General features: G+C 35.1%; 1 protein-coding gene across 1 annotated transcript in view; it reads right to left on the reverse strand.

Moving 5' to 3' along the window:
• Positions 1-1333: 1333 nt before the first annotated feature.
• LOC142634372 (uncharacterized) overlaps positions 1334-13353 on the reverse strand; it is a 28340-nt gene continuing 16320 nt past the window's right edge. Inside the window, exons 3-4 of the mRNA XM_075808669.1 lie at positions 3739-3965; positions 1334-1707 (exon numbers count right to left, since the gene is read on the reverse strand). Coding sequence (XP_075664784.1) covers positions 3752-3965 — 214 coding nt within the window. The 3' untranslated portion in view covers positions 1334-1707; positions 3739-3751. The remainder of the gene's footprint in view (positions 1708-3738; positions 3966-13353) is intronic.

Here is a 13353-nt window from a genome sequence, read left to right on the forward strand (position 1 = left end):
TAGGGAGAGAAAATGAGTCTTCAACCATAATTACCTAACTACCCTTCCCTTCATTGTTGGACCTAAAGTGTAACTACCCATGAGACTTGTTTCGATCAAGCTACTACATTAATGCTGTTGTCTTCATCAAGTTGGGTCATTTTATTGTTGAGTGATGTTGCATTGCAATTAACGTTCACCAAAGCTTGTTTTTGTTTTTGGTACTTCTTTGGCTAAATTTCTTGAGGGAAAAAGAAAATATAACAAAGGGAATAATGGGGAGAGAGGTGTAACGAGGAAAAAGGTATGCATGTGGACCTTTTCCCACATTCACACGTGTATGGTAGCATGTGAAGGCCTAATGCTTTCCCTTATATATATATATAGACACACACACACAGTGGGTTAGGAGGTAATAGAGGGTGTAAGAAGATTATAGGAACCGGTTAAGAAACTATAATGCTAAAGAAATATAGAAAATTACTTGAAAGCATGGAATAGAACAGAGAACTAGATACAACAAGTTGACTGATATTATTATATTCAATAGGCTCTTTACATAAATTATAAGAATTTCTAAAGGAGGCTATGTTCTGCCTTTACAATGATACAAAGTAGTTATTTATAGACTATGAAACTCAAAACAAATTTAGATACAATTTACAATTAGCTTTACATAAGATGGTAGGGGTTTGGCTTGTGATTGATAGGAGTTGAAGGAAGTAAGGGACTAGTTGGACACAAATTTGCTACTGGATTAGGTTTCTGCAAGGGCAATAAATGTTTCTGACATATATGGATAATGCCAAGCCGTTTCAAGACGACTTTAGGACCTTTTTTATTTTTTTTTTATTTTTTTATTTTCTAGGTGTTGGACCTGTTTAGTCCTATTCATCCCTTCCTTAGAACCATTTTTTGTCGATGTCAGCGTTAACATCTGGGTCATGGTTATCATAATAGGGATCATCGTAGCCAATAAAAGGATAAAAAAGAGGCACCAAACTATATGAAATGTTGAAGGATAAAAAAAATAAAATATTTTAAAAATATAAATTAAAAAAAAAGTGGAATGAAGAAAAAATAGAAGTACATATTACACCACAGGCAAATGTGTTAAAGCCATTGTTTTGAAAACCGGTACGGTGAAAGAACCGATCAAGGAGCTAATTACTAGTTTTCTGATCGGACCGGAATCCGATCGATGGTCAAATCGGTGACGTCATAAATAATTTAATTATTAATTATTTAAATTGTATAAATAATAAACCTATATTAATAAATATGTTTCCTTTAAAAAAAGTACAAGTATATAACATATTTTTAAAGAATTTAACAGAATAACATTACAAAACAATCATCCTTAACATAATAAACTTTCAACAAAACCAAATAAATAAGTTCATTAGTCATTACATTTACATCCAAATGGAAAATAGCAAAGAAGTTCATTACATCCAAATAGCAAACAAGTTTTAAAGTTTCAAACAAAAAACTACTACGTTTTAAGACACAAGCCTCATTTGTTATGAAGAAAATTGAAATCAATATCATCATGTGAACCAAATGCTCCACCACTAGCATCATTATCATCATCCTCATCCTTATCTTCTTCATCTTCAACTTGAATAAAATGATTTCTATCTTTAAATCTGGGAGGAGCATCAAGTTTATCACCGAATGATTCCAAATTGATGTCATCATCATCCTCAATCACTTCATTGTCCATATCTATACAAAAAATAATTAATTAGGTTCAATAACAATAGTATAATACTCTGTAAACTAGGAAAAACCATTAGCTAATTTGATAGAAAATTCTCCTTTACCATTCATATTGGTTTATTAGGCACGCTTCTCAGTAGCAATGGGAATTTGATAATAGCGTTAAATGGTTCTTCATCAAGTAAGCTTTTTAACATGTCTAAATTCAACCCGTGACCATTTGTTTTAAAATCAAGTAAATTCTGCTTCTTGTCATGGCTAAAAGATTTTAATATGCAATAATGTTGTTCAAAATATTTTAACAGAGTATTATACTACTGTTTACAGAGCTAGTTCTATCACAAATAATAATGCTCTGTAAATCATAGTACATACGTTCAATTGTAAAGACTAGGAAAGGGTCGAAGTTATGCTAAACTAATAATTGAAAGAATAATTAACAACCCAACATTCATTTTCACCGTCATAAAGCATAGCCCATCTTATAAAAATTTCTCATTTTAACTTAACAAGTATTCTACAATCACACAGTGTTCCTAAACCACAACCCATCATAAAAAAATTGAAAGACAACATCTTTCACTCTGCAAATTCATGCCAATTCGGGTATCAAAGCTACCATCTTTCCTAAAAACTAAGTCAATTTTGTTTCAAACTTTTCCAATCAATCCTAAACAACCCCAATTTCCCCAAAAAAAAAAAAAAAAAAAAAAAACTAATTTTGAAACCAAAAACATAAACGGAGAACCTGAGACGAAAATGATCAAATGAAAGAGAGAGAATCAAGTAATCAAAATCAAAATCAAAAGAATCAAAACCTGATGAGGCCAATAAGCAGAGAGCAGAGCACAGAGAGCGAGACCGAGAGCGAGACCGAGACATCGTAAGGGTGAGAAGGAAAAAAGAAAAAAAAAACTGGCTGTGAGGGTGAGAAGCAAAGGCAGATTTGAAGTTCAGACACCGTGAGGGTGAGAAGGAAAAAAAAAAAAAAAAATCAAGAGTGAGATAGAGAGAGGCATGAGCTTGAGTGAGGTGAAAGTGAGACAAAGAGGCGTGAGAGAGAGAGAGAGAGAGAGAGGCATGAGAGTCTGAGAGTGAGATGAGATGAGGCGTGAATGTGTTTAGGGTTAGATTTTAGGTTCTATCCAAAACAGCGTAGTTTTAGGTTGTCCAAAATGGTGTAGTTTTAAGCTGTCAACCCAACCAGTCATTAACTGGTTTGACCATGCCGGTTCCCTATTTTCCGGTTGAACTGGCCAGTTTTCTAATTTTTCCAATTTTTAAGTCATTTTTGGTTTTTACCCATAATCGGACCGGATCGAAGGCCGGTTCCCGATTGAACTGGTTGGACTGGCCGGTCCGGTCTGATCCGGTGTTTAAAACTATGGTTAAAGCACTACAGCCCAACCCCAACCCCCCCCCCCCCAAAAAAAAAAAAAAACTACAACAACAATGGAAAAGAGAAAAATGGAAATAAATTTCAATTGAATACCTTATATTTGAACCCACAACCTCACTCCATTACCCTTACAAGGAAAGGAAATGGAATTTAGGCTAGAGCTCATTAGCTTACTCATATCACCTTTTTCTTTTCTTTTCTTTTTTTGATAAGTACACTGATTTATTTTTCATAACTTGTTTTGAGGGTGAAAGCAGTCCAATAGATGCTAAACATACTAATTCAACTGCATATAGCATCCACCTTTCCCCATAACACCCCCCCCCCCCCACCCCCCACCCACCAATAAAACAAAGGCAGCATTACTTTTCAAGATGTCACAAAAATAACATCTTTAGACATTTTAACAGGAATTACTGATCCATGTCCAAGAAGAAGAAAAACTGCTCGCATACACATATAAACATATATCTATGTTTCTGTATGTGTACATATGCATGTAAGTACGCGTGCGTGTATATAATCCATGAGGATACGTGAAATAATGATTTCGGTGTCAAAAACACAACACTAGAGAGAGAAGCAGGGTGGATCAATATGTAAATAAAACCATGCACATAATTCTTTGATGTACTTACCTGCATCTGGGGACTAATTACTATTGCCAGCAGAATTGGATGGCAAAGCATTGCCTAAAGGATTCTGAGACTTAGTTTCCATTGTAAGCATTTTCAGAGATATTTTTCGTAGATAATCTGCCTGGCTTGTGGCAGCAGTATAAATCTTTTCCTCAAGCATTGTAGCAATGAATTCATGTAATCCCTCTTGGCCAGAAACAGGGAGATGCCTCTTCAAAGTTTCCATTCTATACACAAAAGGAGATACCCTTATTATGTTACTGACCATACAGACAGAATTAAGCTGTTAAAGAAAAAAGTCCTAAATTGGTAAACTATGCTAACAGTGCAGAACTTAAAGCAACAAAATGTGAAAAGAAACCACATAAAATTTCGTGAAATTTTTTTTGACAAGTAAATAAAATTTCATGAAATTTTAAAAATATGAACAAAAACCCAATATTTTTTTCACTGAAAAAAATTAACAGTAGCACTTGATTTTTCAAGGTTCACTATGGAAAATCTGTCAACAGAAAATGTTTTCCTAGTCAACTAACATGATACCTTGCTTTCCATATGATAAAGCCGAAAATAATCAGTAAGCCACACGGTCCTCGCGTGTGATACCGGCCAAATACCCTCCGACGGTCAAGTCAGAGAAACTCTCTTATTCGCAACTCTAGACTGCCAGAATTGGGATGAACTATGCGTACCTTGATTTGTGAGGGTTTTGGGGTATTTATAGTAGTGTAGGGTTGATATCCGTGCCTTGACCAAGAAGTTCTTTCCTTCTAGGAGAGAATCTCTTGGATTTTGCATATCTCCTAGAGTTATTTTTCTTATAGGAGTCTTCTTGGTTAGGGTTAAGCGTGTGGCGCAAGAACTTTCCTTATACACGTATGCGTGGAGACCAAGTAAGGCTTATGGATGGAGATTCGCTCACACTCGTCAGCTTACTGTCGCCGGCTTGCTACCGTCAGCTTACTCCCTTCAGCTTGATATCGTCAACTTACTCCCTTCAACCTGATGTTATCAGTTATGAGATGGAGTCATGGACGTTATGAGAAGGTGGTTTAACGAGCAAAGCTGACGAGCTCGTTGTACCCGTTCCTTTCATTTCGTCAGGAGCTAATTACAAAATTATCCTTATCACCATATAGTAGATCCCCAAGTGTTCCTCAACGAATTGTATTCCTAGCTCTTTATTTGGGTGAATGCATTCAGGTGTTTTGTTTCCAACTCCTAATATAGCACTACTAGTTCTTGTAGTCAACTCCCATGATACGACATTTGCTTTCAATGTCATATCCAATTCTTATACTTGTAGATGCATTTGTCATATTTCCGAGAAATTTTATTTTTCTTCATATGAGGATCATCGACACTTACCACAAGCCTTTCTGACATTAATTTGAATATTTGTTCTCTTCTTTTTCCAATTATGCCCTTCCTCAATTTTTTCTAATAATTAACTGCAGTAAAATATTGCTTATGGTATGAATAGCTACTACGAGCCCATGCTTTATCAATCTCATATACGAAATGAGTAGCTAAGCATGGACACTTCATTTGGGGTGCCTTAACCGTATCGTAACAGTGTTCTATCTGCCGTTTGATGTTATAATTTTTCAAAAATTACTCATGTCGCCATATTGTACCCGCACCCATGTCCATGCATCCTAGATCAAGTAGAGAGACACAAGTCCCACCAGCCAAAGCACAAATACAGGCCTAACAGAAATGTTAAAGCAAAAAACGCATTCCATATATGAGCTTGATAAACCAGAGACACCAACGATGGCTAGGAGGCACCGGTTTTGATGGCTTGTGCTTGGAAAATTTTGTCATACCAATTACCAAACACTTGAAAATGTTTTTCTGTAAAATGTTTTCAAAAGAAAATACTTTATTGTAAAAAATTTTACATTTGAAACATTTTACAGTGAAACAAACAAAGCGTTAATTCAGTCATACACAATATTCAAAATGTCAAATGAAAGAAAATGAGAAACCAAGCATACAAAGACAAGCTTGGTGTTTGGAATAGCTTCGTTGCTTTCACTAGTTTATTTTGTTTAAAATTTTTATTATTTAAAAGTATAGGTGTACTTAGAAAAATGCAAGGCTTTCAAAATCTGTACCTATGAAATAAGTTGGCTTATTTCGATTTTTGAACCTGACCAAACAGGGTAACAAGTGTGTGTATGTTACAGCTTATTTTGGTGAGTTATTTCCCCCAGCTCGTTAGATAAAATTTTATAGAGCATTACTTTTTTTTTCTTAGTATAGCTAATTAAATCTTTACTGATTAAAACGAATAGCACTTTTAAAAGTAAGCAATCTGAATTGGAAATTTAGTCTTTCACATGATTACTGATTGTGCTGGACCTAGTCTTATGTTAAAGTAAGCTACTAATGTCACCACATGGGGATGTGTTACATCTACGCGATATCCCAAAAGGACAAGTTAGAATTAGAGCTCCCACATACTTGTGCACTTCCAATGTGATATTCATTGCACTTCTACTACATAGCGCCCTCACAACAGGGTGATGTGATGTTCATAGCACTCCCTAGCCCCTACTACACTCACAAAAACCTTTGATCAAAGCATTACTCTTGAGTATACAAACAAGAATTTTTTATTTCCATTTAAACTCTGTATTAAATGTTTGTGGCATCAAAAAGTGAAGATTTTGCTGTGAAGTTCTCTAATTTCCACCAAAAAAGGAACAAAATTTTTAAATAACTATAAAATCTAAACAATATTATTAGTTAGGCAACGTTTCAAACTAATTTGGTTTCTAACAAATCGAGTTCATTGAACTCGATTTTGGGTTTATAAATCGAGTACAATGTACTGGATTTCTCCGTTGCGGCACCGGCTGAGCTGGACAAAATGTCCACGTAGATTTAAAAATCGAGTCTATTAGACTCGTTTTAAGAACTCGAGTCTAATAGACTCGATTTGTGTTCAGTGTCCCAAAACTCTCTCCAACACTCAGTCTCGCTCTCACTCTCACCAAAACACTCTCAAACACATCACACACTCAGTCTCTCGCTCTCATTCTCAAAGCCACAGATCACACTCATCTCTCACTCTCAAAATCACAAAAATTCAAACACTCACTCTCTCTCATAGTCTCTCACTCTCAAACACCCAAATGCTTAAACCCACTCAAACACGAGACTCTCCCTCTCTCTGTCATTCTCCTCTCAACTCATCGGCGGCTCGGGGCTCATTGGTGGCTCGTTCTGTCATCGGTGGCTCCTCTCCTCGTCGGACTGTGACCATCTCTCTGACCCACTGTCTCTCTCTCACTCTTAGGTAATTGATTCTTAAATTCCTTGCTTTATTTGTTTATTTTAATGAGCAATGTTATTGTATGACAAGTTCAAAGAATTTTATGACAAGTTCAACTGAGCTATGTTAATGAGAAAAGGGGAATGTTGCCCAAAGGTTATTGTAGTTAGTTGAGGTTAACATAAATTAGGAGGGACAGGTCTCTAATCCTAGAGGGAACAGTTCCGGTTAAGTAGTTATGGGAATGTACGAATAATCTGTGTTTCCCTTGGACTCGTTCATCAAACTTTTGAGGGATTTAGTTTGAAGTACGTAAGAGGTTTAATTCATGACTACTAATCAATTGAACTAAAGACTGCAACTGATTTAATTAATTGAACTAAGAGGGCGACAAAGGTGATGGCGAGGGTGAGGGCGCCGCCGATGCTTTGCAAATGGGGCACCAATTCTTCAACCCCAGCCATTGTTCTATGCAGTCCACATGAAACTTGTGCTCACACTGCAATCTACCTAGTTCATCTCCAACAACATACTCCTCCTGCACAAAAACATAAAAGACACTTCAGTTCAAAAGAAAAGATAACATTTCAAACCCATGGCAATAGCTGATAGATAGCTTGTATCATTGGTTAATGCAATCCAGAAACTAACCGGATCAATTTCATTCGTTTATTTACAAGGACATCCAGTTTAATACAACTGAAAAACCATGACAACCCAAAATTACCTTCTGCAAGATATTGGCTTGTCAGTTGATCAAGTACCAAACTGTCTAGTCAATGGGGCTTACAGCCCAGTGCCACTCTTCCCCCTCTTTATAATAGGCCAGGAAAACAAAGAGAGTAACAAACTGTCTATTCAAGAAAAAAAAAAAAGAGAGTAACAAATTGCCAAGGGATTGTAATTGTTTTTCCATAATTCAATAAGTATAACAAAGTAATGTTCACTGATTGAAAGCATTGGTTATATGGTTGGGACTTTGGAATTAAACTGATTTCAGTAAATTTTTCATAGCATAAATTTATATAATTTGTATTGGCCTGAAAATGTTGCCAAATGTGGGTCTTGAGTACTGTGAAGAGTTGAATTTAATGCTTAGTTTTGTCTGCACAGAAGTCTTTTGTACATGTTATTAATTTAGCCCGGAATGGTTATAAAACACAGATATATTCTTAATATGGTTTGGGGGGTTAAACTGAACTTAATACACTTTTCGCAGAATAAAATTATATCATTTGTCTTGGTCTGAAGCAGGATTGATAAGCTGAGAACTATGGGTGTAGCTCATTGACCTAAAACCCATTTGATTGAGAATTCAATGTTGAATTTATCAATGGCAGGACTATCTGGCAAATCCTGCAACAACTGACCTGCCTCAGTGTGATTCTAGACCATACAATTGCAGAGAGAGAGCACAGGTATGTTGTAGCGATTTTGTTATTATTGTGTATTTGATTATACTCATTCCAACTACACGGTTTGCTTAGTATTCTACAGTCTTTAAGGGCTTCCTTAATGTGAATGTTAGTCAATACAAAAAGTTATTAACTTATTGGTCATGATGATGAGGTACAGCTGTACCATGGTCAGTGGTGCCATCTTTATATGGATTCAGTTGTTTCTTTGTTGTAGACAACAGCATGCAACTGAATATACCTGGAATTGAAATTGAGAATCATATGATGATAAATGGCTTGATATAAGAAAATGAGTCTGATCATCTTGTTTCTTGCTATATAGCTTGTTGATATAGTAACAGGTTTTTATCAAATGGTTCAGGGTATTCAACATGAATGGCATGGTATCCTGGTCTGGTGCCATATTTATATGATTGAGATGTTTCTAACACATAGTACCTTAGTTAACTTAGTGTAATTGGAATTGAATTAGAAAGCATTGTGATGTCTTCTAGTAGAAAGATTCTTAGAAGTACTGGCTTACACATCTTTCTAAAAGATTTTGAAATATTAAAGTAGATATGAGCTGAATATGTTACATCTTTTTACGGAAATGGACACAAATATACATACATTAATGGCAGCCTTGAACTTACATTAAGGAGCTGTCCTGCATCAAACCTTAGTGTTTTACTTTTAGTATTGCAGACATAACATTTGAGTTTGACAGGATCATACATGCTGGAAGGCTCACTAGCATGATAAGAAATGGGCGAGTGAAAAAAGACATCAAACCTTAGGGCTTTCTTGCAAGAAAAAAATAGTAAGAACATACAACCAAAAAAAAAGGTGGAAGATTGCTAGGGTTGAAAGAGTGGCTTTAGAGCTCCATTTTTATTTTATTTTATTTATATATATATATATATTTATGTATGTGTTCTTTTTGTGTTTTTGGGGGGGGGGGGGTGTTGAGGGGCTTTACAACTTAGAAAGCAGAGAAATCTCTAGCTCAAATGGCACTTGCACACCCCATGAGAATGGGGTGGATAGTGAAGTTGTGATTTCATGACCATGTACGTGCAATTTTCCAATAACAAATAGAGAAATATGGAATGGTTGTTGTTTGAGTTGAGAAATCAGTGGTGAAGCAGAGCACTTTTTGAGAAGCAGAAAATTAGAATAACAGAAGATGCAAAAGGGAAGGAAGATAACTTGCCTAACAAACCCAAACACTTAAAACTCTGTCAATAAAAGGTGGATAATTGTTGAAAAATATACAGAATTTTATGGATTTCAACTCTTAAATTCTTCCTTATCTTAATAGAATTAGAAGGTTCAATTTATAGACTACTTAATCACCACATACACAGTTGCTTAATACTAAAGAAAAAAAAAACTTAAATACTTTTTATTGACTCTTAGATACTTGGTTATGAAGATACCTATAAATAAATTACAAGTAGGACACTGTGTGCGAATTCCTGGAAATTGCAATTCTGCCTCTGCACACCAAAACTGACTTATAACTCTCAATTTTTATTTTTTCTCAAATAAAAAACTGCTTTGACTATAACCTCATAGTGTCATGATCTTCAAAACTTTAAAACTTGTCTACATCTAATGTCACCTGTGGACTGCACACATAAATTGTAAATTCCTAAATTGAAAGTTTGGCACAAAACCAAAGCAAAAAGCACCATTTCCCATTCTCTTTATGGTGCATATTTCACTTTATTGAGTCCCAGTATTATTGCACTTTATTATATGTACTGGATTTAACTAGGATTGAAGCTTCAGATGCCCCCCATCTATCCCAAACTGAGGGTAGGAGCATTGCTTGCCTTTATTAGAGCTATATTGTAAAATGAAAAATATAGTATATTGGCTTTACAAAAGTGAACACTCATTCTACAACAGACAGAAGGGCTGAGACATCCACTTTTAGCTGGATGACTATGAATTATCTTGTGCATGTGCATGGTCACCCTAGAAAATTTATGTCTATGCAGCGTTTTTGGTATATATATTATAGTTATGTTTTATTCCATGTGCAAAACTTGCTATTTGTGTCTTTTTCTATTTCTTGCGTTTGCTTTGAGCAAAGTATATTGGGTAATGTTTGTTACTACATTGACTCTTCTGAACTATATGAATTTTTTTCTTTTTCTGCACCAGCCCAGCTGTAGTTGCAAGGTGTGTGGCACTTTTGAAACGGTACCTTTTATTTGAGATGTTCTTTATTTAATCTGGTTTTCAATTATAGCCAATACTTGGTGCAACAGTGCGTGGACCATCCTTGATGTTCTGGCAATGCTATTTTGTTAAAGTCATCTTTTCTTTATTTAATCTGGTTTTCAATTATAGCCAATACTTGGTGCAACAGTGCGTGGACCATCCTTGATGTTCTGGCAATGCTATTTTGTTAAAGTCATCTTTTCTTTTTTGGTGAATTGTTAAGTTGCCTTTCAAATTTGCTTCTCAAGACTCTCAATAGAAAATTGTAACAAGAACCTGAATTATGGGCTGGGCTTGTTAACTGAGCATGGATCTGAAATTAGGCCAACAAATTGGACTGAACTGCTCCTTTCTTCTTCTCGTTCCTCTTCTTACCTTTTTTTTAAAAAAAATTATTAAATTGGGTCGGGCCTTGGCCTTAATGAGTCTTTTTGGACCCGTATGACTTAACCGGCAAAATCTCAGCCTTAGGTAGTGGGAGTCAACCCGTCAGAACTACAAATGCACGGGAGAGACGGCAGTCTGGCGAAGTTTTGCAAACAACTTCGCGGCAAGCCTTTGCCCAAACGGCGATTTAGTTATTGTATGGTTAGTTACAAAGAAGTGAATGGATTTAGTTCTTGACAGCTTGTTCCTGCATAAGAATTTCAAATGTTTATGAAAATAGTTCCATATTTGCAAGGAATTTGCACATAAATTAAATTCATAATTATGTGAAACCAGATGTACTTGAATTTGGACATGCAGAGTGTGTGAGTGAGGTCGTTCTTTTATGCTCTAGTGAAAGATTAATTATTTTTTTTTTTTAATTTCAAAATTAATTACAATATAGCTATTTGGTTGGAAATTGTTAACTCAATATTTTACTTCGTCTTTCATAATTTCACATTGAGTAGACAATATGTATATAGATTTGTTGTTTCTAAGTGAGAGCTACATGGGTTGGGCTAGGCTTGACAAGTTAGAGGGTGAGGGAGATTCCAGGTGTGGGATGTTGAGAATGCAAATAATGTCCATGACCAAGTTTCATTCATGCAAAGCTCCCAAAACCAATTGCATCAAAGAGATATCAAGACAATTTTGTTCTGATGGGTCCCTTTCTGTGGGCAGAATAGAAACATTGATCATTAAGTCCATGATCCAGTGAGTGACAGTTTTTTGCCTACTGCTGTTTGGTTTCATTCCTTGTGATCTCAATCTTATGTTCATGTCCTAAAGTTTATGGGTCCCTGATGGCTTGTTTATGGGTACATGATTTTCCTGAGTTTTGTTTTTTGTTCTCATTGAGTCCACATATATATATATATGCCTTCCCCTTTACCTAGGTGAATGAATTATATTGCATAATGGAAGTCACATGACAAATCTAGTTATGGTTAACTTATCATATGAATCATTAAGTCCATTTTGAGGCATGGGTTACCTTCTACTGAACATGGTAGCAACCTTTTTATTTTAATTTTCTTCCTCCCTTCTTCGTTTGGTTTTAATATTAGATCATTTAAAATAGAGATTTGAAGGTCTATAAGAATCCAATGGTTAAATCATTAAACTACACAACAATTTTGAACTCTAGTGCATCATTATTGTAAACGAAACAAATACCCGAAAGTATGAGTTTATGTTTTAGATTTTTGATGTTTGAAGTAGAGTGGCAAAATTAGCTTTAGACTCCAATTGTTAATTAAATTTCAAGGAGCGATGAAAAAAACTTAGATGAAGTCTCATGCTTCGTGTTACCGTTTTGGTAGTTGCTACAGTGAATTCGAGTCTAAGAAACTCGAAATGTTAGTTTGCTAATTAGTTTGAAAACGATGTTAACTAACGTATATGTTTGAAAATGGGTGTCTTATGCCAATTTTCTCCTTTTGGTTCTGTTTTTGTTTTAGGGAAATCGAGTGTTAAAGAGTTGAGTTCACGTGGAACTCAATTTTCTGAGTTTTGAGTTGCTACAGTGAAATCGAGTTTAAAAACCTTGAGATGTTAGTTTGCTAATTAGTTTGAAAAAAATGTTAACTAACATATATGTTTGAAAATTATCTTTATATGCCAATTTTCTCCTTGCAATGTCACCCGAACTTACCTAGTAGTTTTAAGTTGATGTCTTTTATTTAGCTAGTTTTTCTATTCACTTGATTCTATCTTATTGACATAAATATTATCTCTTATGGAGCTTGTGTGCATAGTGGTATTTGGAGAATTGTGCAATAAATTAGGCTATACATTGAGATCCTTGCCAATTTATCTTGAACATGGGCTTATATTACTCTTGACTCCCTAAAATTTGTGTAGTATGGCTGCTATTGCTGAGGTGGATGATGAGTTCGGTCCTGGTCCCAGGGTTCCTTCGGTGTTAAGGTTTCTAACAGAACATCGATCATCCGCTGTTTGGGAAGGCCAGGTAAAATTAAAATCGACGACCTGCTGAATTTCTATATTCTTTTCTTATCCTTTTACATCATGTTGAATTTTTTTTTTTTCATTTCTAAAATCCTAAGTTTGTCAATGGTATCACTAGCTTTGAATGCATAGTAATGTTCTTCCAAAATGGTCTCTAAATAATTATCTACCTTTTATCATTTTCGTTTTAGGCTATACTCCTCATTTTGTTGATGTAATTCTTCTTGAGCATAACCTTAATCTTGATATATAGCTTTTGTATTTTTGGTTTTTGTATAAAAAAAATAAGGAGACTACAAA

The sequence above is a fragment of the Castanea sativa genome, chromosome 5 (genome assembly GCF_040712315.1).
Source record: "Castanea sativa cultivar Marrone di Chiusa Pesio chromosome 5, ASM4071231v1".
In the NCBI taxonomy this organism is placed as follows: Eukaryota; Viridiplantae; Streptophyta; class Magnoliopsida; order Fagales; family Fagaceae; genus Castanea; species Castanea sativa.